We start from the raw sequence: 21,837 nt of genomic DNA on the forward strand, positions 1-21,837 counted from the left end.
TCTGCTGAAGTGATAAAATATAATAAAGACCATAATGAATCACTTCTGTCATTTATTTTCTATACAGACATTTTTTTGTAAAACTGTACAATTTTTTTCTAACATGCTGGGAAAAAAGAAACCGTTACCACAGTAGAAATATAAAACAAATATGTAAACAAGGAAAGGAAATTTACTGTGCATATGTCTGACATGGTTGAGCTCAACCTCACCATCTGATAATGAGTCCACCCAAAAAGCAGCGTTTCATCTGCAGACCACTCACTCCAGTTCAGTGAAGCGAGCAAACATGGCTTTACAGACTGCGTCTTTGTACGTGTCAGAGGAAGAGAGGGTGTAGTTGGTGCCTTTAGTGCCAAGACCAGCTCCCTTTGTTCTCAACTGTGCCTGAGGAGGAAAACCACAAATATCTTTTTGAAGTCATCCCTAAATCTTTATCTCTAAAGCTCTGCTTCACTCATTTGGGATCTGCGGAGAACCTCCAGGTTTTTCTAGGATAGATCAGACAAACAGATGATACATCAGTGAGTAAATGGTCTTATAGTTTCCTTGACTAGTAAGTGGACATTTCATATTCTTGCATTGAGAAAATAATTGCATGATGTTACCTTGTGGAGGTCAGAGAGTTGCTGATGTCGAAGTAGACCCTCTTTATTGGGGAACTGTCTCCTACACAGCAAGCAGGCCAACTTTTTCCAGTCTGTCATCTTGTCCTGGCCTTCCTCACCACAATCAGGCTCTGCTACTCCCTCTTCAGGGTCACTGTCTCCACTGTAGGCTGCCACAAGGCCACACTAACACCACCACAGATAAACAAAGACAGGTAAAAATATTGTTTGTATAAGTAAGTCCAGAATCCAAGTGGAGGATTTACGCATTTACAATGTACTTAAATCTGGGTTTCACAATAACTGCTATCCTACTGAGAAAGAAAAGTTTAGTCTTCCAAAACCCAGTGATGTAGAAACCAATTACCTTGGAAGTGTTGACTGAGCTGGTCGGTGCCTCCTCTTCAGGGCTATTTAGCACCTCTGGCATGAATCTGTCTAGTCCTCCTGCCTGCTGAGAAATCAAGTCAATCCATTTAAGACATCAAAGTTCAAAGCATATATAATATCAGCAGAACTCAGCAGAATCCTACTGTTGTACCTTCTTTTCAAACAAAGTGTAACCAGCATCAGCAGCTGCTGCCTCCCTCCTCTCTTCTTGACTAATAGGTTGAAAGCTACTCTTGAAGTTCTCCTTCTGCTTATTGAGACTTTTAGCCCACCGCTCCATGTCTTTAGCTATCTGAAAGAATCAAACAGATTTGATCATGAAGTTAAAATGTAAAAAGAATGAACTCAAATATGAAAAATATCAAGAACTTCTGGCTATAGCACATAACAGACAATATGTGCTGATGTTGGATTTATAACAATACCTGCTGAGCAGTCTTGCTCTTGGGCTTTTCCTTTTTCTCTTTGCCTTCTTTATGTTCTTTGCTGCCCATTGTTGCAGAACTGCTTGTTGCGTTATTTGCGTCGACTGAGGCAGGGACATATGTCTGTTTCTCACTGTCCCAGTACAGATACTGCTGAGTCTGAGAGTTGTAGTAATACTGAAAGGAGACAAACACCAACGTACATAATCAAAACAATATAAACTCCTGCCACTCTCACCAACATGACAGAAAACCCAGTGACTCACAAAGTGGTTTTGCACTACTTACATGTGTATTTGGGTCATAGTAGAGACCAGTCTGAGGATCGTAATAGTAGCCTGAGGACTCATCGTACTGATAGGAGGATGTATCGGGAACGACTGGGAATTATAAAACATAATGTCATTAAAACTACTGAAGAAAACTTCACTTGCTTGTTATAAGTATTTGTAGTCAATAATGCTTCTTTCAAAAACATAAAGCCAGAGTACTAATACACTACTACCGAGACAATACAGTGTGTCTGGAGAACTCTTCACCATCAAGTAATCTGAGGTCCAGCTGGATGGTCCATATATTTGGTCAGTCATATAAAAGACTAGTCATGGCTGTATTGTTTATAAATTTAGAGCTTTGAGTTGGTTTGTACCTCAATGTGTATTCATCTAAACAAAGATTTAGGAATTGCATACTGTTCTCAGAAATGATACTCATACTACAAACATCTCTCTCTCTCTCTCTCTCTCTCTCTCTCTCTTTCTCTCTCTCTCTCTCGTAAGACACAAAATAAGGCATATCACAAGTCATAGGCTGAGGCAGCAAAGAGTGATAATATGCAGCGTTATCTTCCCACACAGGGCACTTTTCCTCCACTTGCGTATATTTAGCCGACAATAATAGAAGTAAAGTGCTTTAAAAGGCTGCCACTGCTTGTTAAAGTCAAGTGTTTATATTACTCATGTATTGAAGTAGAGTGAGTACGATATCGCTGTGTGGTGTGGTATTACTTTATAGTTTCGGTCGATCAGATATGGATGTTACAAAAGTGTCTTGGCCTTTTACTCGATCGGGGTCATGTGCTCTTTGAGCACCACCAACACATAAGGGTGTAGGCTGAGTAAACCGCAGGAAAATGTTTCTCTTACTAGAAATTTTTGGAAATAGCCTATCAAGAAACAGGCGTCATAGAAATAAAAATTAGTTAAGTTTGAGAGATTCAGCGCTTGTAAAAAGGAAGGAATGAGTCGCAAAATAGATGGACGACAATCTGTAACTGAGCCCTTGAGGCAGATGGCCGTGACATCTGTGACATCTTTGCGGTCACTGCAGGGGACCAAACATGCAATTCTGTTTTTATTGATTACCCCCAATAGGAGATCAATTATAGTGTATCTAGGTCGTCTAGGTCACAAATACGCACAATATCTATTTCCCCAGGGCTATGAAATAATTCACAGTAAGATTCTAAATCATAGCCTCAATCCTTTAGTGAAACCAGTTAGACACAATCATCATTCAGACAAATAAAACTGTATGAAATCTGAAAGTAACATGTCAATCTTTGCGTCAAGAAATATACCACATTTGTTCAGTCTTACCAGAGGATCTTGTCACAAAACGTTCAGGTTAAGTCCTCTGATGAGTGGGAATAATTGGATGATCAGAATCTCTTCCTGTTTACAAGTTTTCTTTCTTTTTCTCAGTGAATGAGACAGTATTTAGCTACATTCGTACGCATTTACGCACATTCGGACCGTCGCTCTCGAAGTCAGCGGCTGAAAATGCGCTTTGAGAAATGGTCGGCATCGTAAAGCCCTCAACTGTGGGTGTGTCATTAGGTCCGCCTCCTTTGCAAACACTCACTTATAGCTTCGCTGTTTGTTGTAAGTTTCTTCACTTGGTCTCGTATGGTTAGAGAGTGAAATAAAAGGAAAATCAGAGATGGAAGCCACACTGGTTACTGTAGTCTTTGCTGTTAAGCATTTGTGCGTAAGTGGCTCTGGAAATACTTTACGCGCAAGACGCGAGTGGTGCGTAAATCAAAAAGCTATCAATGTGGAGTGAATGTGAGTTAGTTGTTATTTTGGCATGAACTTTTAATGTGAGGAAAAACTATTTTCACTAAACATGAGTAAACAAGCCCTTCATTTACACAACTACTGTGAATACGTGAGGCATGGGACTGACGTTGATTCACACAGGTATTTTCTGAAGACCGAGAGATGTGATACAATATAAAACCACCTTTGGGTAAAAGCAGCAAATATTTGACATAACATTTCTCTGGGTTTCTCTCCAGGTTTAAAACTGTTTTTTTAAACTTAAAACTAATTTGTGTGTATTTCTACATACTGAAATGCTCATGTAATCTATACAAAGTGCACATATACTATATATGCAGTTTGTCAGTGTTATTGTGTGTCTCAAAATTCAAAGTAATCATCCACATCCCTCAATTAAGCTCAAAATGAATGTGACACCACAGACTGAACATCACAACAGTCTGAAACATTATGTTATGTCTTTATAAGAAGTACTTCATGCTACTAATTAATATCATAACTACAGCACTGAGTGAGACTTTGATACACTTCACTATCAGATACCAAATGTACAGTATTACAATAACATCTATGTACGACAGTGTGAAATGGAAAAAGAAAATACAACAAACCAGTACAACAATGACGTTACCGCAGCATCACAAAAGTGTATTATACCTTCAAATTATTCAAAATAGGTTGTTAAAAATCATCTTTACAAATTCACGTTGCTGGCCTGCTCAAACCCACATCTTTATTTAAAGGATGTGCTCGCCAAATTACAAAAAAGATAACAAAGTTTTCTGACTTACCCCTGGATACCATATTTTCTCACTTAATAGAGAGAAATGTTTGGCTTTTGTAATTTCAGCACATTGACTCTTTAAATTGTAGTTTACCTAATCTGAAAAATATGGCATGTTGAATTTGGATTTTCACTCAATTTAAGCAACAGTGAAGAATTATTTCCGAATTTATAGAAGTCTAATGACTAATTTATGAGGAGAATTTGACACTTTAAGAGGTTAAGAAACTGGACTCATGGGTGAACTGTGAGGGTAAACTTGAACTCTACCTGATTTATACTCAAGGTCACAGGTAGGCATATACAGACAGGTGACAAATTTAAGGAAAAACCAGTACACATCTGAATGTTTGACCCCTACAGTGAGGGGATCTGGTGGCTTTGTAATACTTTGATGGGCATTTTGCTGGCATGGTTTGAGTCCACTTGTCCCCTTAGAAGGAAGGGTCACTGCAAATCAATACAAAGTTGTTCTGAGTGATCACCTTTATCCTATGATGAAATATTTCTATCCTGATGGGAGAGGTCTCTTCCAGGATGACAGTGTCCCAATTCATAGAGCACAAGGGGTCACTGAATGGTTTTATGAGTATGAAAATGATGTGAATCATATTCTATGGCCTTCGCAGTCACCAGATCTCAACCCAATTGAAAATCTATGGGAGGATTCCAGACTGATGTGTTGGACAGCGCTCTCCATCACCAATATCTTTTTGAAGAATGGTGTTCATCCCTCCAGTAGAGTTCAGAGACTTGTAGAATCAATGCCAAGGATCAATGAAGCTGTTCAGGCCCACATGGTGGTCCAACACCTTACCAAGACACTTGTCACCTGTCTATATGTGCTAATAGTTTTACAAAGGGAGGTATCAGTCTTTGTAATTTATCAAAGTGTAACACTTCCTATCATCTGTACTACTGTAAGCTCTCTCTCTCTCTGAACATTTTCACCAAATAAAAGTGGCATATCATGAGTCACGCAGGCTACTGCCATTCATCTAGCTGATACCTGTTGACTTTAACTTTAGATCTGATTCAAATAAGGAATGAGTCGGACAATAGATGGAGAACAATCTGTCACTGACTCCTTGAGGCCATGACATCTGGACTTGGGATCAAACATGCTATTCTTTTTTGGTTTTTTTTGAATGATTACTCTCCAATAGGAAACAAAGCCATAGGTCCCATTGTAGTGTGCCGTTTGATCGTTTAGGCCTTAAAAATGCATATCTATTTCCTCAGGGCTATTAAATCATTCACAATAAGATTCTAAATCATAGCCTTAATCCTTCAGTGAAACCAGTTACACACACACATCATTCAGACAAATAAAACCGTATGAAATCTGACAGTAACATGTCGATCTTTGCGTTGAGAAATATACCAGATTTGTTCAGTCTTACCAAAGGGTCTTGTCACAAAACGTTCAGGTTAAGTCCTCTGATGAGTGGGAATAATTTGATGCTCAGAATATTTTCCTGTTTACGAGTTTTCTTTCTTTTTCTCAGTGAGGGAGACAGTATTTAGCTACATTCGTGGTCATGTACGCACATTCGGACCGTCGCTCTCCAAAGTCAGCAGCTAAAAATGTACTTTGAGAAATGGTCGGCATTGTAAAACCCTCTGGAGCTCAACTGTGGGGGTCGCATTAGATCCGCCTCCTTTGCGAACAACCACCTATAGCTTTGCTGTTTGTTGTAAGTTTCACCACTTGGTCTCGTATAGTTCGAGACGGATTTAAAATATTGTCAGTCTGTAACACTTCCCATCATCTCTACTACAGTAAGCTTAAAAAAAAGCTGAAATTATACATAATATATTTGGATCATTAACATCATCATCATATACAGTCGTAAAATATACTCCATTTGAAAGTAGAAACACAGATATAGTAACTAAATAAATATACACCCCTGTTTTTTACTGTATGTTTGTGTGCTGTTGGAAAATGCCAAAAGGCACCAGTGTTTCTGAAGAGAGTTAACTGATCTGTGGCACCAGAGCTTAGCCTGTATTATATTACAGCACTTACCAACTCAATTGACAGATCATGAAAATGAAATGTCATCTGCATTCTTAGTGTTATATTACACGATGATAAACAGTCCTGCTGATGATTCAGGGTGGGATCATCTGACTGTTTCTCCACCCTCTGCTGCCCTCTACTTGTGCATCTCGTGGAAAACAACATTTGTGTGGAAATAACTTATGAGTTATTTAGCCGTTTCAAATGTATTTGAAGCCTTCCTCTCTCGAGCCTACCAATCAATCATGCCAACTGTTTTTTTTGTACAGTACCAGCTGCAGTTGTTTGTAGATAAATAAAGCAGAAGCAACAGGAAGGCACCATTTCACCATCATGGATAGATTTAAGTCACACTATCAGATGATAGAAAGAGATCAAAAACACTGAATTACTATTGCATTTCTTCAAGTTTAAGAATTCTAGAAAGCTATTATGATTTTGTTCAGATGTTTGTCAAGTTATAATCAAAAAGTTAATTAAACTTGACGAATACAAGTGTGATTCCAACCCTTGACACTTATATTCTGTATTGTTATTAAACCCCAGGCTCTGTGCTAGGCGGCCTTCTAGTGTATTCTGAGGTATTCTAGGTATCATTGAGGTGATAGTGCACCCTTTACATTGACCAGTCCCCCCCACCCACCCACCCCACACCACCACCACCACCACTACTTTCCTAAGCCCACACACATTGAAGCAGGATCTAGTGGCCTCCATGGGTGTTGCTGCTCCCCGTTGTCCAGTCCATTATTATGAAGCTCAGACTCATAACCATGAAGGAGATGCCCAAGACAGCAAAACAGAGAGCCTAAGAATGAAGGGAAAAACATCAGAGGCTTAATTATCAAGAACACAACTGTAGTATGCATAAAAAGCCTGTAGCACAAACTCTGATCAACAAATTAGCATAATGAATTGTTCAAGAGCGATCTGAATGCCTCACCACTATCTTAGGAAAGGAGGTCATGGGTTCATCCTCCTTGGGAACAATGCGGAGGTAGAAGACAGCAGGAAAAATGAAAATGAGGCAGGGAGATGATGTTGCACCTGTAAAGATAAAGCGGAAGGGTTTGTCAAAAACAAAGCATATAGCCCTTCCAGTGTTAAATGGCACACAGACATAAACACAGAAGGCTCATCATTTTCAGTTTTTACTAATTTTGTCTTAAAAATACCCAGGATCACATCTGTTTGAATAGATTTTCACCCAGAATTTTTGTCCTCATTTGCTCAAAATTTGTTGTTGTTTCCAGCTGCAAGTAGACACCGTTCATTACAAGTTACAACAGATAAAACTCTTGCAACACTACTCAGAAAATCTTCTGGGAAAAATAAATGTAATTGAAAATGAGGGGAAAATGCAAGTTGCTGATTATGCACCAAAGTCTGTTAAAGAAATTGTTTAACTGCAGTGAACTTGCATTGGAAATATTGGGAATTTTAAAAATACAAAGTGTATTATTGGTTTTTTGAGTCATACATTCATGTGTATTGGAGTGTGAACTTTACGCACTCTCACATGTTTGTCAAAGTAACTGCTTCTTTGAAGATGTACTTGGTGTTCCTTTGACTGAAATGTTTTCAGCTTTCACCTCTGACCTATGAAACATGACCTCCAATCAGAGAACAGTGTGTGACAATAATATTTACTTGGGCCATCGGTTTGCCTGTGTGTCAACATGTACTGGTCATGTTTTTTGGTCTTGCTTTTAATGTTTTTAGTGACAGGAAGTTACAAAAACCTGAAACGTAAGAGATACTGCCATGACAAACATGGATGATTGAGTCTGTAAACAGAGACAGAATAAGTAACCCATAATCGCGTATGTATGACAGTGTAATCTATAGTCAAACAAACGCTAAGAGGTGGATAAATGAGGCCTGGAGCTCTTTTCAAGTATGTCATTATTTATGATATAAGATAGGAAGTTTGCTATTAGTCCACAACTTGCAAGTGTGTCATGTCATAGTGATGATTTTTCTTCAACAACCCTCCTTAAAAATATTGTTAAACATTAACAGGAGGAGCTAATGACCTAAAAGACTGTTGCAGTATTACAGGACAAAATGCAGTGTTCACTAACCAGAACATATTTTGATACTATCTTAGCTTTATGTTCATTGCTATACTAACCAATGATGCCGAAGATGCCCAGAATGTTGGGAGCAAATATCACCATCATGTTCATTAAAGTGAGCAGAACAAGAGCAATTCCAATGTGACGCAACCAGCTGAAAGACAAGATGGGGAATAACATCTGCATGATGGCTCTACGCACCTGTGGAGTTTCAGACACACAAAGAGAGAAGATTCAATAATAAAATAATACGACAGTATTATTTCCATTGAGCATTACAGAGTATAAATCAATAAAGGCCCAAACATACAGGGAATAACAAAATAGGGACAGTCAGTGTGACAGCGATAAGGACAGCCACTCGCACACAAAGGATCAACGTGTCATAAGGATCAATCCGGTTATAAGTGTGCAGCAGTTCAGGCTCCACCTTGTCTGTAGGAATATAAAGAGAACATGTTTTCTCATATGAACATCACTCAGTAATACCTTCCTGATCAGCATTACTATTATTACACACAGATACCACAAGAGGGAACTTGTGTAGAAGAGAAATTAATACTTTATATTGGTCAGTTATTTGTTTTTCTTTAATTTAGATAAATAACTATGTTTATCTTTATATTACTGGACAAAACCAAGCAAAACATACAATCAGTAAAAAACTAGTGATTAGTAAATGAATGATAAATCTGAGGTGACTCTGTTTTCTGAAAATAGTGATTGGATATTTTATCTAATTGGCTATTAGATAAATACAATTTTTTGAACTTGTATTTTTATTAAGATTTTTAAGCTCAGCAGCCAAAATCAAAAATTACAGCTCCATTAGAAAAGAGATCCCGTAGATTCTACCTGTTGGCCAAAATTACTTTTTCTCTGATATGGTCACCTGTGTGGGAGATTGTCTCAGTGCACAGGAAGTGAAATATTACTTGTGAGCAAAATACAAACTTTATTTTTGAACAAGCACACCACCAATAGAAAACTACACCTTTCTGAATAATTATGTCTTTCAAGCATATACCTCTCACATTTATAATTGGGCCCTCTAATTTGCGTGGTGCAGCTTTAAGATCGCAAGAAAGCAGTGAAGAAAACACCTAAATAAAAGCTTTTTAATATCAGAGTCACCTTAAACTATTCTTTTTTGTACCAAAGAGCTGCCTGTCTTTTCCTCTTGTGTATCTTTTGACAGTGAGAAATAAGCAGTGCACTAAATATACTGATTTGAGCATAAACATTTGTATTCATTTCTTAATACTGTAAACAAACTCAAGAAGGAGCGCCATGGAGCAATTTCTCTCACCATAAAAGGTCAGGTAGCCAAAGAGAGCTGCCAGCAAGTACATGGTGTACATGATAAGGATGGAGATGTTGGACACCCCCTGCATCCTCTTCTTTGATGGACTGAAATCAGACAGTTGATGATTATGTGAATGTGAATTATGTCATTTTGATTATGTGTGTGTCACATTCTGCACTGACATGTTTTCAAATATTGCAGGTTACAGAGTGGTGACTCACTTCCTGAGCTCAGTGTAGATAGGCAGGACCTCAGGGTGGCAAGAAAAGGCAAAAGCCATGATGGGGATGGTGTATGCTGTCTGAAGAAACACATGGCTTTCTGTGATTAGCAGAGCAACTGAGACTCCCAGTAAGAGTTCATTGTATGTTCACCTCAGCTGAACAGGCCTACCTGTGAGTTGATGGTGATCAGGCGGGGGACGCATTGGGAATCATCGTCCTCATGAACTAGGTCGTTATTCTCGTCGCTGTGGCTTGATAAGTTCAGGCTGTGGAGTGCAGAGGTGCTGTTGGCTGAGAACTCCTCGAAGGGGCAGGGAATCTGAAACTTCTTATAGGTAACCTGCAGAGTGACATGAAAGGAGGGAAGAAAAGCAAGGGTATAGTCAAAAAAAAAATAATGAAGGGACACAGACGTGTCAGAGTCATTAGAAAAGAGTTCTCAGTGATTGGTACAGAGCGTAAGAAAAAGGCCATTTCACATCAGATTAGGGTGACTCAGAATCTAAGTACTTAAGTTTTACTCTCAACCTTTGATGTCACTAAGCACCTCTTATATTCACCCAATCAAACCAAGCCACATACCACTGAAAACAGAGACGAGGGTCGGAAAGTGAATACAATATGTGCCAAGGTGACATGCCAGAACAAATGATAACTTACAGCGATGAGAAAGAACACCATGCAGCTGAGAGAGAAACCACTGGTGTAGCCGAGGTAACCTGAAAAGAGAGAGAAAAAGACCATTTGTGTGACTTCTCCTTAAACTGAACTTCTCCATTTGGTCCTCATGTGTTGTTTGAGACACCTGCAAACTCTACTAATTACACAAATAGTCAATAGCCTTCTGCAAAGTCAATACTCCCCAAAATGCCCCATTCAAATGACCTCACAGCACTTTGAGAGAAGAAACAGCATGGTTATTTCTTGTGGTAATGAATAGCTTAGGATCTCATCTCTAGGAAAATGATGTCTAATTGGGCACCTGCTGCTTCCACTGCCAGTGGTGGGATGAAAACACACACTAATTACTTGACTTTGAGGTAAATACTCCATCAAAATGTCATTATGTAAGTTGGCTCACAGTCAAAGTAAAACTTCTTAATTAATAGATCCTAAAGGTAAAAATTGAGTAAAAATAGAAAATGTTCCAAAGAGCCAGAGAAGTACAACAATATCACTGAATAATATTTGGTAGGCAGGCAATACAACCCAGGAACCAAAACTGAAACCAGGTCCATTTGATCAAAAGTCCTAAACAGGTTCTTGGAAAAGTTCCTTTAGTGATAAGAACCACAAAGGTGTCCACTGCATAAAGCTTGAACACATGACAGAAGTCTAACTGTGAGAACTGAACTTAAATGTCTTACAATTAATTTCAGGTGGATGGAAACATACAATGATCACAGAGAAACTTTACTACTTTAATAGTTTTACCCACCAAGCTGCTTCATCAAAGCCAGGGGAAGGATGATACCGACAGAGACCATGATAACCAGGTAGTTTCCATTCAAGTACCACACACTGTTTGGAGAAAAAGAAAAATCTAGTTTACTTTGGTGAGCTCAATATTTTAAACACTGGCACAAAGACACGCTACACAGAGAGACAGAGACAAAAATAGAGTAGAAAGTGTGAGATGGTCAGAAATTGGTTTACATATTTGGGTGTGAGTTGGTCTGTAGTATAACTGGAATGTCACAAAATAGTCTGAGAGAACTTGTCTGAATGACATCAGGTTGTTAAAAATCTACAGGTCCAAGTGGCTGATGTGTTGCCAGTCAGCAACCTGCTGGGGACATTCTTGGCTGCCAGGTTGTGGAAAAAACCTGTTTGCTTATGTTGCTCCAGATGGTTGTACTGGAAAAAACTCTTACATGATGGACGATTTATGTGACAGTTGCAGAAAAGGAGGACACACTGGAGCCTAAGCAACAGAGCTTTGAAAAAGTCAGTAAATATCAATGTCAGCTTGTTGCCATCACAGTCCCTGACTTTCTTTTCCAACATCTCTGTTTGTCACCCCATCCCATACACACACAGCCACCCCTAAAATAGTTTCCTTCTTGAGGACATTGCTAAAAGGTTGTGGATCAAGCCTACAAAACATGAGAGATTGGAATGGCACATCCAATCTTAGCACTGGTTCCTCTACAATCCAGCCTCTAGCTGCTGTATCATCATTTGCTATATGTGGGCACCACATGTCCTCACTTTAAACAAATGTTCTGTGAATGCCCTAAATAAAATATCCTTGCAGGACATACATATCTTAACACATGTAGTCACGGTTCATGTTGGTAGGTGCTTACATGCAGTTAGAGGTTCACTGCTGACTGGCAGTCATGGTGTGTTGATCTGTCACGTGGACCTAATCTTGTAATATAACAAGAACATTTGATATTTCACCGACTTTTAACCAGTCCTGACTCATTGTTTATAGTAAACAGATGCTATGTAGTTAAACAGCCTAATCATAATAAATATATTTTCTTCAGACCTTGATATAGACAGCCACTGGTTTACTTAATGGAGTGGATAAGACAAAACTCTTTTCCTGACACGCTCAGGAAAAGATCTGGTGACGATGGTAAATCTCAAACATCAGTAATTGCAGACCTGAGGGGAGCAACAGGAAACTTATAGACATGATTTTCAAACCATTAAAGTCCTAAACCCTATGTATGGAAAGATCTTTGTGCTCTACAGATCCTTTTAAGCTGCCAAACCCTTTGAACAAAACACAACTGGAGGAATCAGCTGTTTACCATAGATTTTACAGGCTGTAGCATACAGTGATCTATGAGACCAGCAGTGTGTGTGTGTTTGTGTGTGTGTGTGTGTGTGTGTGTGTGTGTGTGTGTGTGTGTGTGTGTGTCTGTGAATGCCTTAAAAACAAGTCAACACATTGCAGGTCATGTCCCCTTTGGACCTTTGGTCAGTGGGTCATTTTGGATGAGCGGTTTTCACATGTGACATTTTATGGCTTTGGCGACTTAAGAGCTGTTTTTAAATCTATTGCGGTAAGTAAGTCTAAGTCAAGTCTAAAGTTACTTTAGGCAAATCCACGTCTTGACTCAGAGTCAAGTCTTAAGACTTAAAAGTGTCTTAAGTCAAGTTTCAAGTCATTGACAACATTTCACGTTCAAATCTCTGTTAATGGTGCTTTTTGCATAGCTGAGATGTCTTTGAGGCCTAATACTGGAAGCAGCAATAATCAATATTCCTGTATTAACAATGGAAAGTAGAAGTAAAAAATATTGCACTCAAACAAAAAATACGGGGGAGTTGGCATGTCATCAAATTCAAAGTCCAAAGCACAAAGAAGAGGTTCGCATACCCAAATCAATGAGATATTTTCTCTTATTTTGTGAGTGAATAATGCTCTTACATTCACCATCTGGACACAAACTTGATTCCAAATGTATGCAAATGTTGCTCTGTATATCTGCTTGTCTGCAAATAAGCAACTTAAAGTGATAAATGTGTGTGTGTTGTGTTTACAGCCTTTTCCTCCAGGCCCCTAAAAAAACCCTTGATGTAGGGTGTAGCTATGCAAAACCTGCCTCTTGCTGTCTATCAGTTTTTTTTTTAAAGAAATATTATGTATTCATGCTTAAAAACAAATATCAAACATTATATTGTTCTCTTAGATGTTGGCATTGGCCTCAAAAAATCTAGTATTGCTTGTACAGTAGTCAAGTCTCACAGCAGTCAAGTCCAAGTCATATCATTGCTGTCTATTTAAAGAGCCACGTGTTATAAATAAAGTCCCAGACCCGCCACCCCCCAGTGTGTGTCTCAGTTGTCCAGAGCCTGAGCTGATCTGTCCCTATTTTCGGTCTAGGAAATTTGGCACTTGTGTCACACCACCTGCTGCTGTCATTTGTGCGTGTGTGTGTGAGGAAACACAAAGAGAGAGTGAGAGTCATATTACTTCATACATCAATTTCAGTTGTAGCTGAGGCTCTGACCCTGACACAAATACACACAAACACAGATATTAGTATAAGCCTATCCCAGTCCAAAACTAATCAGTGATAAAGGGTAATGACATGCCCTTCAGAGGCCTTAATCCCACATTTAAGAGTTGTCTGAAGGGCACGTCACAAGATGGCAAAAAACACTACACAAGACAACATTAACATGACAAGACACAACAAGAGACACATGTCAAACCACATGCTTAGATGGATATATCATCTAGAAGTTGTTTAACACAAACTGTGCTGTGTATTCTGAATAAAAATTGACTGTGAGTGACTGAGATGACTGTCTGGAACGATGAGGAGTGATATGATGAGTCGCTGAAATTTCTGATTAAAAGAGTTGGGAGTGATTTCTAAATCTTGCAGGTCTGACAGACCGTGGTAGGAAACTCTGCGGCTGCGGCTACAGCACAAGATTTTTTGGATTTGAACCAGTAGTTGGAATCTACCTAAGCCCCCACCATGGCCTTATGCAGAGTGTATGTGTCTGTGGCATGACTCTGAAGATAATGCAGCTTGCCTGCACAAGCTGACAGCAGTGAGGTTTTATGTTGTGTGTATACATAACTGACAGATACCAAGCCATGGCCCCCTCATTGCTCCGTCAATTACAAGCTTCCATTCTCACCACACCCCCACACTGAATTAATGACTGGTGCAAACTGAATATTTACTGCCCACAGTCTGTCATAAGCCCCTTGACCCTGACACAGTGTCTGCAGATAAGTAAATATAACATAAACATAAATGATAATACTCACTCAGAGTTGGGATCTCCCTTCATGAAAGCTTGGATGACGAGAGGAAACTCAGATTTCACAATGAACAGGTAGCTGGACATAGCTGTAAAAGATGAGAGAGAGAAAATATGAAAATGTGTGGCCAAGACTGGCATATAGAACAAATAAACACCATATAAGCTGTGGCACAACAATACTCATCACCCTGTGTTTGTGTAAGTGACAGGGCAGCTACTGCTGAGGACACTGGGGTCATGTCCTCTGTAATTTCTCTGAGAATTTGTTACTTTTAGTAACCTGAGTGAGTTACATTTTAAGATGACTGACATTTATTCCCCTAGTTTTAGATATTTTAAGGAGCACTCCAGTGATTTTACACATTAAGTTCAGTTAACTTTTCATGAGGAGGAGTATGTCTTTTGTGGCTCTGGAGTGAACTTTTAAAAATTGGAAAAAACTACCAAGACTATGTCATTTTTAAAGAAGTGGGCATTTTCAAGGTCTAATGAAAAATGCTTTGCAGTTGCATTAAGGGAAATGTAGATTTCCAGTGATTCCAGAGCTTAACCCATACCAGGGACTGGAAGTCAGGATATCTTGGCCTCTGCTACTTTGATTTTCACCCAACTTTATGAAAGTGCAATATTAAATCACAGAATCATCCCTTAAAAATGTGACTACGTTTAGGCCAACAAAAGATACAAAATATGTGATTCTGTAGAGAGGGCTTTGAAACTGTATTTAGACAAAAATGTCAATAAACTAATTCCAAATTTAAAAGTATTTTAAATTGCGTTAGGTGGACTTGATTTCAACATTTCAAAAATACTGGCTATGGCCCCTGTAACAGCCCTCCGTTATTGTCTCCCTCTCTTGCTTTCTTTCTCTCTTTAAAGTTCTTTTCAACTTTCCCTTAAGGTACTTGTTGACTATCGGTCTCGTGCCGGTATTTAGCCTTAGATGGAGTTTACCACCCGCTTTGGGCTGCATTTCCAAACAACTCGACTCCGAGAAGACCGGACCCCAGCGCGACGACCCCGGTAAGTAGATTATTGGAACCAGTGAACTGATCATATGACAAGTCTGTGATCATCTCAGTCTTAATTTATGTGTAATAAATGCACTTACATGGGCTTGAAAAAGCTAAAAGGAAAACTTTGCATTCACTTTCTGTCCCACAAAGCTTAGGTCAGAAACAGTCAGCCAATGAAACAGCTGTTCCGTGAGTGTGCCATCAGATCTCCTGGTCTTTGCTCTTAAAAGATCTCCATGTTGCATACTTAGAGATGTAGTAGTAGAAGTAATTAAAAGCAAGCAAAGCAAGCATGGACATATGTTTGGGTGGGTAAGGGGGGATATAAACTCTAAGCCGTATAATTAATGTTTGCTGCTACTGGGGGTTTGCAAACAGTCAACATATTTGTGAACACAGTGGCTCCTCACCTCCAATATTCTGCAGCATGATTGCAATACCAGCAGCCATTTTTCCTGGAGTGCCAAAAGCCCTGTACCCCAGCTGCTCATAAGCAGGAATTCCTGAAAGTAGATTACAAACAATAATATCCAGTCAGTTATGTTTGCTGAGACGTCCCTCTGAACCAACACAATAAAACACTTTTTAAAAAGTAAATAAATAAAAAAGGATAGTGGACCAAGAACCATTTGTTATTTTTCCTGTTACAAAATTTGTCTAGACACTATAGACTTTGCCACACACCAAATTATAGAATTCATTATTTTTCCTTCTTATAATCTTTCTAAGCCATAAGAGAAGTTAAGTCAACCTGGAACCAAATCCTTCTACTTTTAATCTATCGCCCCTTTTGTAATTATGATCACAATGAACCAATGAAAAGAAATGATCCCTAATCAGTCTGTATCAGAGTTGTTTTTTTTTATGTTTATATAATGAGATATCCAGAAGTAACAGAGTGTTTAGGCTTCAATCAAGTCTCCATATCATTTTGGTGACTGTACTCTATGATATATAACTACTATTTCTTTACAACAGGCTGAGTCATGGACAGGCTTACCCACAATGCCAGAGGATTTGAGCATCAGATGAATGGAGTAAGATGACAGGCCTGCTACCGCAGACAGAAGAAACCTGTGACACAATGCAAAAGGGCAAGTTATATACCTGCATGTTATAATAAAGCAAATTCTACATTCCCTAAAAGATTATAATCCTGGTATTCCTCTTCTATCCATTTCCATAGTTTTTACATTTACCCATATGCATTAAGGTGTGTATTGTATGTATTGCGTATCTTTTTAGATGCATAATAGTCTTCTCATTTAGCATGGCAAGTTTAACTGCACTGGCAGCACTAGTGACTGGTTTTCAGCACCTTGGTGAAACACTATTATCACTGTAGACAGAGAAAAAAACAAAAAACAAAAGGAGTTACGCTTCCCCCGTGCTGTGTACAGGAGACTACGTAACTTCCATGGACATTGTGTTCTCTGACAGACTGTTCAGTGCTGGCTTGTCCTGTTTGTGATTCCCCCATTCAGTCTCTAAATGCTTTGCTGAACTAGAGACTGATGATAATCTCCCAGCTCTAGTTGTTAAAACTGGGTGGAAACAATTAGAGAGTTTAACAAAAACCTGGATTGCAGAACCAATCCAAAGTCTTTAGGACAGTCCTGCACATTGGGGTGGTGACATGCAGTCACTACAGGGGAGAATGAGGGGAGAGCTTGAGAAAATGTAACAAGTGTAAGTTTGTTAGCAGCTGTACTCACCGCTGTTCAGGCAAACTACCTTGTATTTAGAAATCCCTAGGCAATCAGTAGACGGGGGGATCTCTGATTGTCTGGTATCGCCAGACTATTATCACTGTTCTATCAGTGAGGAAACTCTACTCCATGTAAACAAATGTCTAAAAATTCTATCGATATGTCTCAGGTGTGTGTTTTTTTTTTAGATTCTACATATAATATCACCGGCCCAATTACGTAAAGGAATTACATTGGAGGAGTGGCTTAAAAGTTTTGAAAGATCTAGTATTGAACTGACTTCCTGCTTCCACAGTTCAGGCATTCAACGTTGAAGCCATCATTTATTCCAGTCCTGGTACTTGCTCTCTGCAGCTACACAAACACAGACTATATGACCGACACCAAGGTCATGGTCTGAGAGCAGCAGTCTGCATGGAGCAGAAGGAAATAAATGAGCAATCCAGATGCCTTGCACAGGGTCTGGAGGTTCGGTTATTCTGGGCTGTGACCTTTCTGGGTTGGTAAGCGGCAACGAGGGCAGGGACAAGAGCCTGAGAAAAAGGGTATCAATATTACGGTACATGATCTGTTACTAGATGTCATGACAGATACTAAATTACTCCAATAAGTTATTGATAGCAGTATCAAAGCAACCAGCTCTTTAGCTACAATCCCTCAGAGAGTACATTAGAGATTCTCAGGACTCCATAATGCTTTTGACACCTAGTTTGTTTCTGTTTAACCACACTTTCAAGTGTATTTGACATACTCCATTCTTATACTAGAATAGTTCAACTATAACTTATAGAGTACATAACATGCACATTTCCAGGTCTTTTTTTATTCTGGGGCTCTATTGGAATATCTTTGCATGATTTGAAATTAGAGAACGTCCCTATTTATCTTATATTGTCTCTTTATGGAGCCCCCCCCCCCAGCTCAGCCTCTGTCTGAAACATGCTGTTTTAGCTACCGGAAGCTGCCCCTTGGCAGACTTCTGCCAGCTCCGAAGGCTACATAAACAAACAATATTATTTTGCCCATCTTTTTCCCATTTTTTACTCAAAATATAGGCTAATGTAAAGACTGGATGGGGAAATAGAGGTAACTTCACAAACAGAGTGTTCAGTACAGGCTGAAGCCCTGGCTTTTGACTTGAAGGTGAAAGTTTTACATATGTTCACCTCAAGTTTTGAAACTTTTGCCATTTTTAACATAGAAATCTGACATTATGACAATCTATAAATGAGAAAAATCCCAAAAAGCATGTTATGTTGCCTTTAAGATCAACAGAAAGACAATGTTAAGAAAGTGATGACAATTGAACACTGCAACCATCAACATCTGCTACTTTGCCTGTGTTTGATAAGTGGGTAGATTCTTGTTTATGTTTTGGAAATGGTCATTTTTTGATAAGTGTATTTATTTACTCACACGAAGAGGAGTATGCCAGTGTTTGCCATGGCATAAGCCAATCCCAGGATTCCACTCCCCATAATAGCATTACCCAGGTTGAAGACAGACATGCCAAAAGAGGTCTTGCCTTCAAACTGAGGGGGAGAAAAAAAAGCAGCATGCATTCAATTTCCAATTTAAACAACAGTATGCTGTTACTTAGAAGTGTTTTTTTCCACTTACATTTGTGAATTGAATAGGTTTCTTTCCATTTCCACTGGCCAAAAACTCCTCACTCTCCAACGCGCCATCAGGGTCATCAAATCTAGAGGACACATTTATGGCTGTTAATTGATAGTCTCTTCATGTGCTGCTGAAAAATGGTAACACATCTAGTCTACATAATTTATGGACAACCATTTAAATAAAAGCTGAGATGCAGTTAAACCCTGAAATACCCGTCCATTGCAGTGCCATTTCTGTGTAAAGATTCACCCCTTGAGGCAAGCACAAAAACAAGGTAAACATGCATTTAAGTAAGCAGACATTATGCAGGAAGTAAGTCATACTGTATGTCACTTACCACATCCATTATCCTGGTCATTATTAGTGGAAAATTCTTAACACGGGGACAAATGTAGATGCAAATCGAAACTATCCAAAAATCCTCATTAGAGTACTCAACCTTATTTTTTTTTGTTTTTTTGCACTGATGTTTGCATGTTAGTACATACCAGGATGTGGTTTTCACACAAGTATAACTAATAGAGAGAGCCAAAAGAAGAAAAAAGTATAAAAATGCTCAACACATGCTGTGTTAAAATGCCATTACTAGTATTTAAGCAGCAAAGGACAGCCATTCATCTGTGTGTGGAATAAAGGAAAAATACTCACTGATCCTCTGGTAGCGTCTTCATTGGCATGCCCACATCATCTCCGAGGTCATGACTTTTCCCATTGGATAAGATGTTCTTTTCTGACTGTGCAGCTTCCATTATCCAAGTTGTAACAGACTCTTTTTGGCTTGTAATATAACATAAGAAACTAGAAGTAGTTTTATTATAAATTATGGCCCAAACTCAAAGGAGGTCAACTAAGCAATAGAGAAACTTAGGCTTCAACCTACCAACATAACTAAATGAATCTAATCTTCTAAATGTCACACAAGGAGGTTATATACATGCATGGACTAGCCCTACACATACACAAGGGGAAACTTGACCAACAACAACATTAAACATCTATCAATACTTAAAGATATACAAACATAAATAGCCTATTAAAAGAAATTATCTACAAAGAAAGAATTAGCTTCCAGAAAATGATAACAAACCCATACAAAAAGAGATTTATTTGAGGATTCTAAATTCAAGTCCCCCCTTCTTCCATCTCCCTGTTGGCTTCTTCCACTTCCTGTGGGCTGTACTTAAAGGCCATCTCTCCCAGGCTTCAGGCCCTTTGCCAGAAGAGCTCAGTAAGATTGAAAACAAAGCATTACTTGCAAATTAAAGAACCATGTGACAAAATGTTAACTAAATTGTGTGCAATTGTGTACCCTAATTAGAAAACAAACTGTCATAAATTTAATAAAGTGCATAATATGTGAACACAAAAGACTATGTGTAGTGTCATTTTTTTGGAAAAATGTCTCAGTATAAATCATGACCAACTATAAAGAAATACTAACACTGGTGAACAGCAGCTAATGCAGCCGCCACACACTCCCCCCACTCTGGACACTTGCTGGGACAGCAGGAAAGGTAGTCAGCAGTGAAGTTCTGTTTTCCTGGGTTGTGATGAACCTCAAAGTTGAAGGGCTGCATAGCAAGGTACCAGTGGGTTATTCTGCTGTTTGTGTCCTTCATCCTTTCCAGGCACTTCAAGGCCTTGTGGTCAGTTTTCAAAGTGAACCGTCCTCCAAAGAAGTAGTATCATAGGGAGTCAAGGGTCCATTTGACAGCCAGTGGGTCTCCCTGGGGTAGAGCTTCTGATGTATAAATGCAATGGGATGGTGATCCTCTGAGGTTCCTTGGAGGAGCACTGCACCCAGCCCATGATCTGGTTTATAAAATGAAGAGCTGCTGAGAGTCAGGGCAGTGCAACACAGGATGTTCACTCAAAGCCTGCTGGATGTCCTTGATGTTCTTTGTTTCCTCTGACCACAGAAGCTGGTTGGGCACAGCAGCTCTGGCAGAAAAATTAGAGATGAAACTGTGGTACCAACCTGCCATCCCCAGGAAGGATTTGAGTTGGGTTCTGGTCTGGGGTGGTAGAGGGCAGGGTTGAATGGCTTAGACTTTCTGGACCTAAGACTTGATGATCCTGTTGCAGATGACATAGCTAAGGTACTCTGTCTCCCTTTTGGCGAGGGTCAGTTGGCTGGGTTGAATATGAGACCTGCAGTGTGGAGACACTCAAAGACCACCTTAAGATGTTCCAGGTGTTATACCCAGCTGTTACTGTACAATACAATGTCATCCAAGTAAACAGATGCAAAATGTAACAGACTATTCAATACCTTATCCATGAGCCTCTGGAATGTAGCTGGAGTTCCATGCAACCCAAAAAGCATGACGGTGAACCAGTGGAGTCCCCAAGATGATTTTGAAATTGAATTCAGATAATGGAAGTCTATGCAAAACCTGATTGTGCCATCCTTCTTTGGAACCAGAACAATGGGATTACACCACTCACTTTGGGAGGCTTTGATGATACCCAGGGAAAGCATTAGCTCAATTTCCTTTTTAAGGGGGCCAAGGAGGCACTTGGGAATCCTATAGCTCATACATTTGACAACAGCATTCTCTTTCAAGACAATATCATACATTATCACACTGGTGCAGCTAGGATTTTCCTGTAACACACCAGATGTACAGAGGACTCTCATCTGCAACTGCTGCTGTTCAGACAGGTGGACCAGGCTGAGTGCAGAGGTTGATGGTAGGGGCAAATATTGTTCCTCTACCTCTTCATCTGCAAAACTTCTGATAAGCAACACAGATGATCTCTCCTCCAGTCTTGGAACCGACTCCTTCAACAGGTTGATGTGGAGAACCCGGGTGGTACGGCTCTGATCTGGAGTAGAAAT

General features: G+C 39.3%; 1 protein-coding gene across 3 annotated transcripts; it reads right to left on the minus strand.

The window, feature by feature from the left end:
• Positions 1–1,468: 1,468 nt before the first annotated feature.
• LOC122980069 (sodium-coupled neutral amino acid transporter 3-like) lies at positions 1,469–19,908 on the minus strand. Of its 3 annotated transcripts, XM_044347772.1 has the most exons (18): positions 19,333–19,352; positions 19,208–19,246; positions 18,993–19,074; positions 18,789–18,904; positions 16,664–16,737; positions 16,074–16,166; positions 14,652–14,733; positions 11,343–11,425; positions 10,565–10,623; positions 10,074–10,244; positions 9,902–9,981; positions 9,684–9,784; positions 8,685–8,809; positions 8,431–8,575; positions 7,240–7,343; positions 6,987–7,104; positions 1,712–1,803; positions 1,469–1,600 (listed from the first exon to the last, which is right to left on the minus strand). In XM_044347772.1, exons 1-16 carry the CDS (start codon positions 19,335–19,337, stop codon positions 7,000–7,002), a joined length of 1,464 nt encoding a protein of 487 aa, XP_044203707.1. In that variant the 5' UTR covers positions 19,338–19,352; the 3' UTR covers positions 1,469–1,600; positions 1,712–1,803; positions 6,987–6,999. The 3 variants fall into 3 exon arrangements, with proteins under 3 accessions (XP_044203707.1, XP_044203705.1, XP_044203706.1); XM_044347770.1 differs by lacking the exons at positions 19,208–19,246; positions 19,333–19,352 and adding an exon at positions 19,644–19,908; XM_044347771.1 differs by lacking the exons at positions 1,469–1,600; positions 1,712–1,803; positions 19,208–19,246; positions 19,333–19,352 and adding an exon at positions 19,644–19,907 and having other exon boundaries at positions 6,940–7,104.
• Between the last annotated feature and the right edge of the window lie 1,929 nt (positions 19,909–21,837).

The sequence above is a fragment of the Thunnus albacares genome, chromosome 4 (assembly GCF_914725855.1).
Source record: "Thunnus albacares chromosome 4, fThuAlb1.1, whole genome shotgun sequence".
Taxonomy (NCBI): domain Eukaryota; kingdom Metazoa; phylum Chordata; class Actinopteri; order Scombriformes; family Scombridae; genus Thunnus; species Thunnus albacares.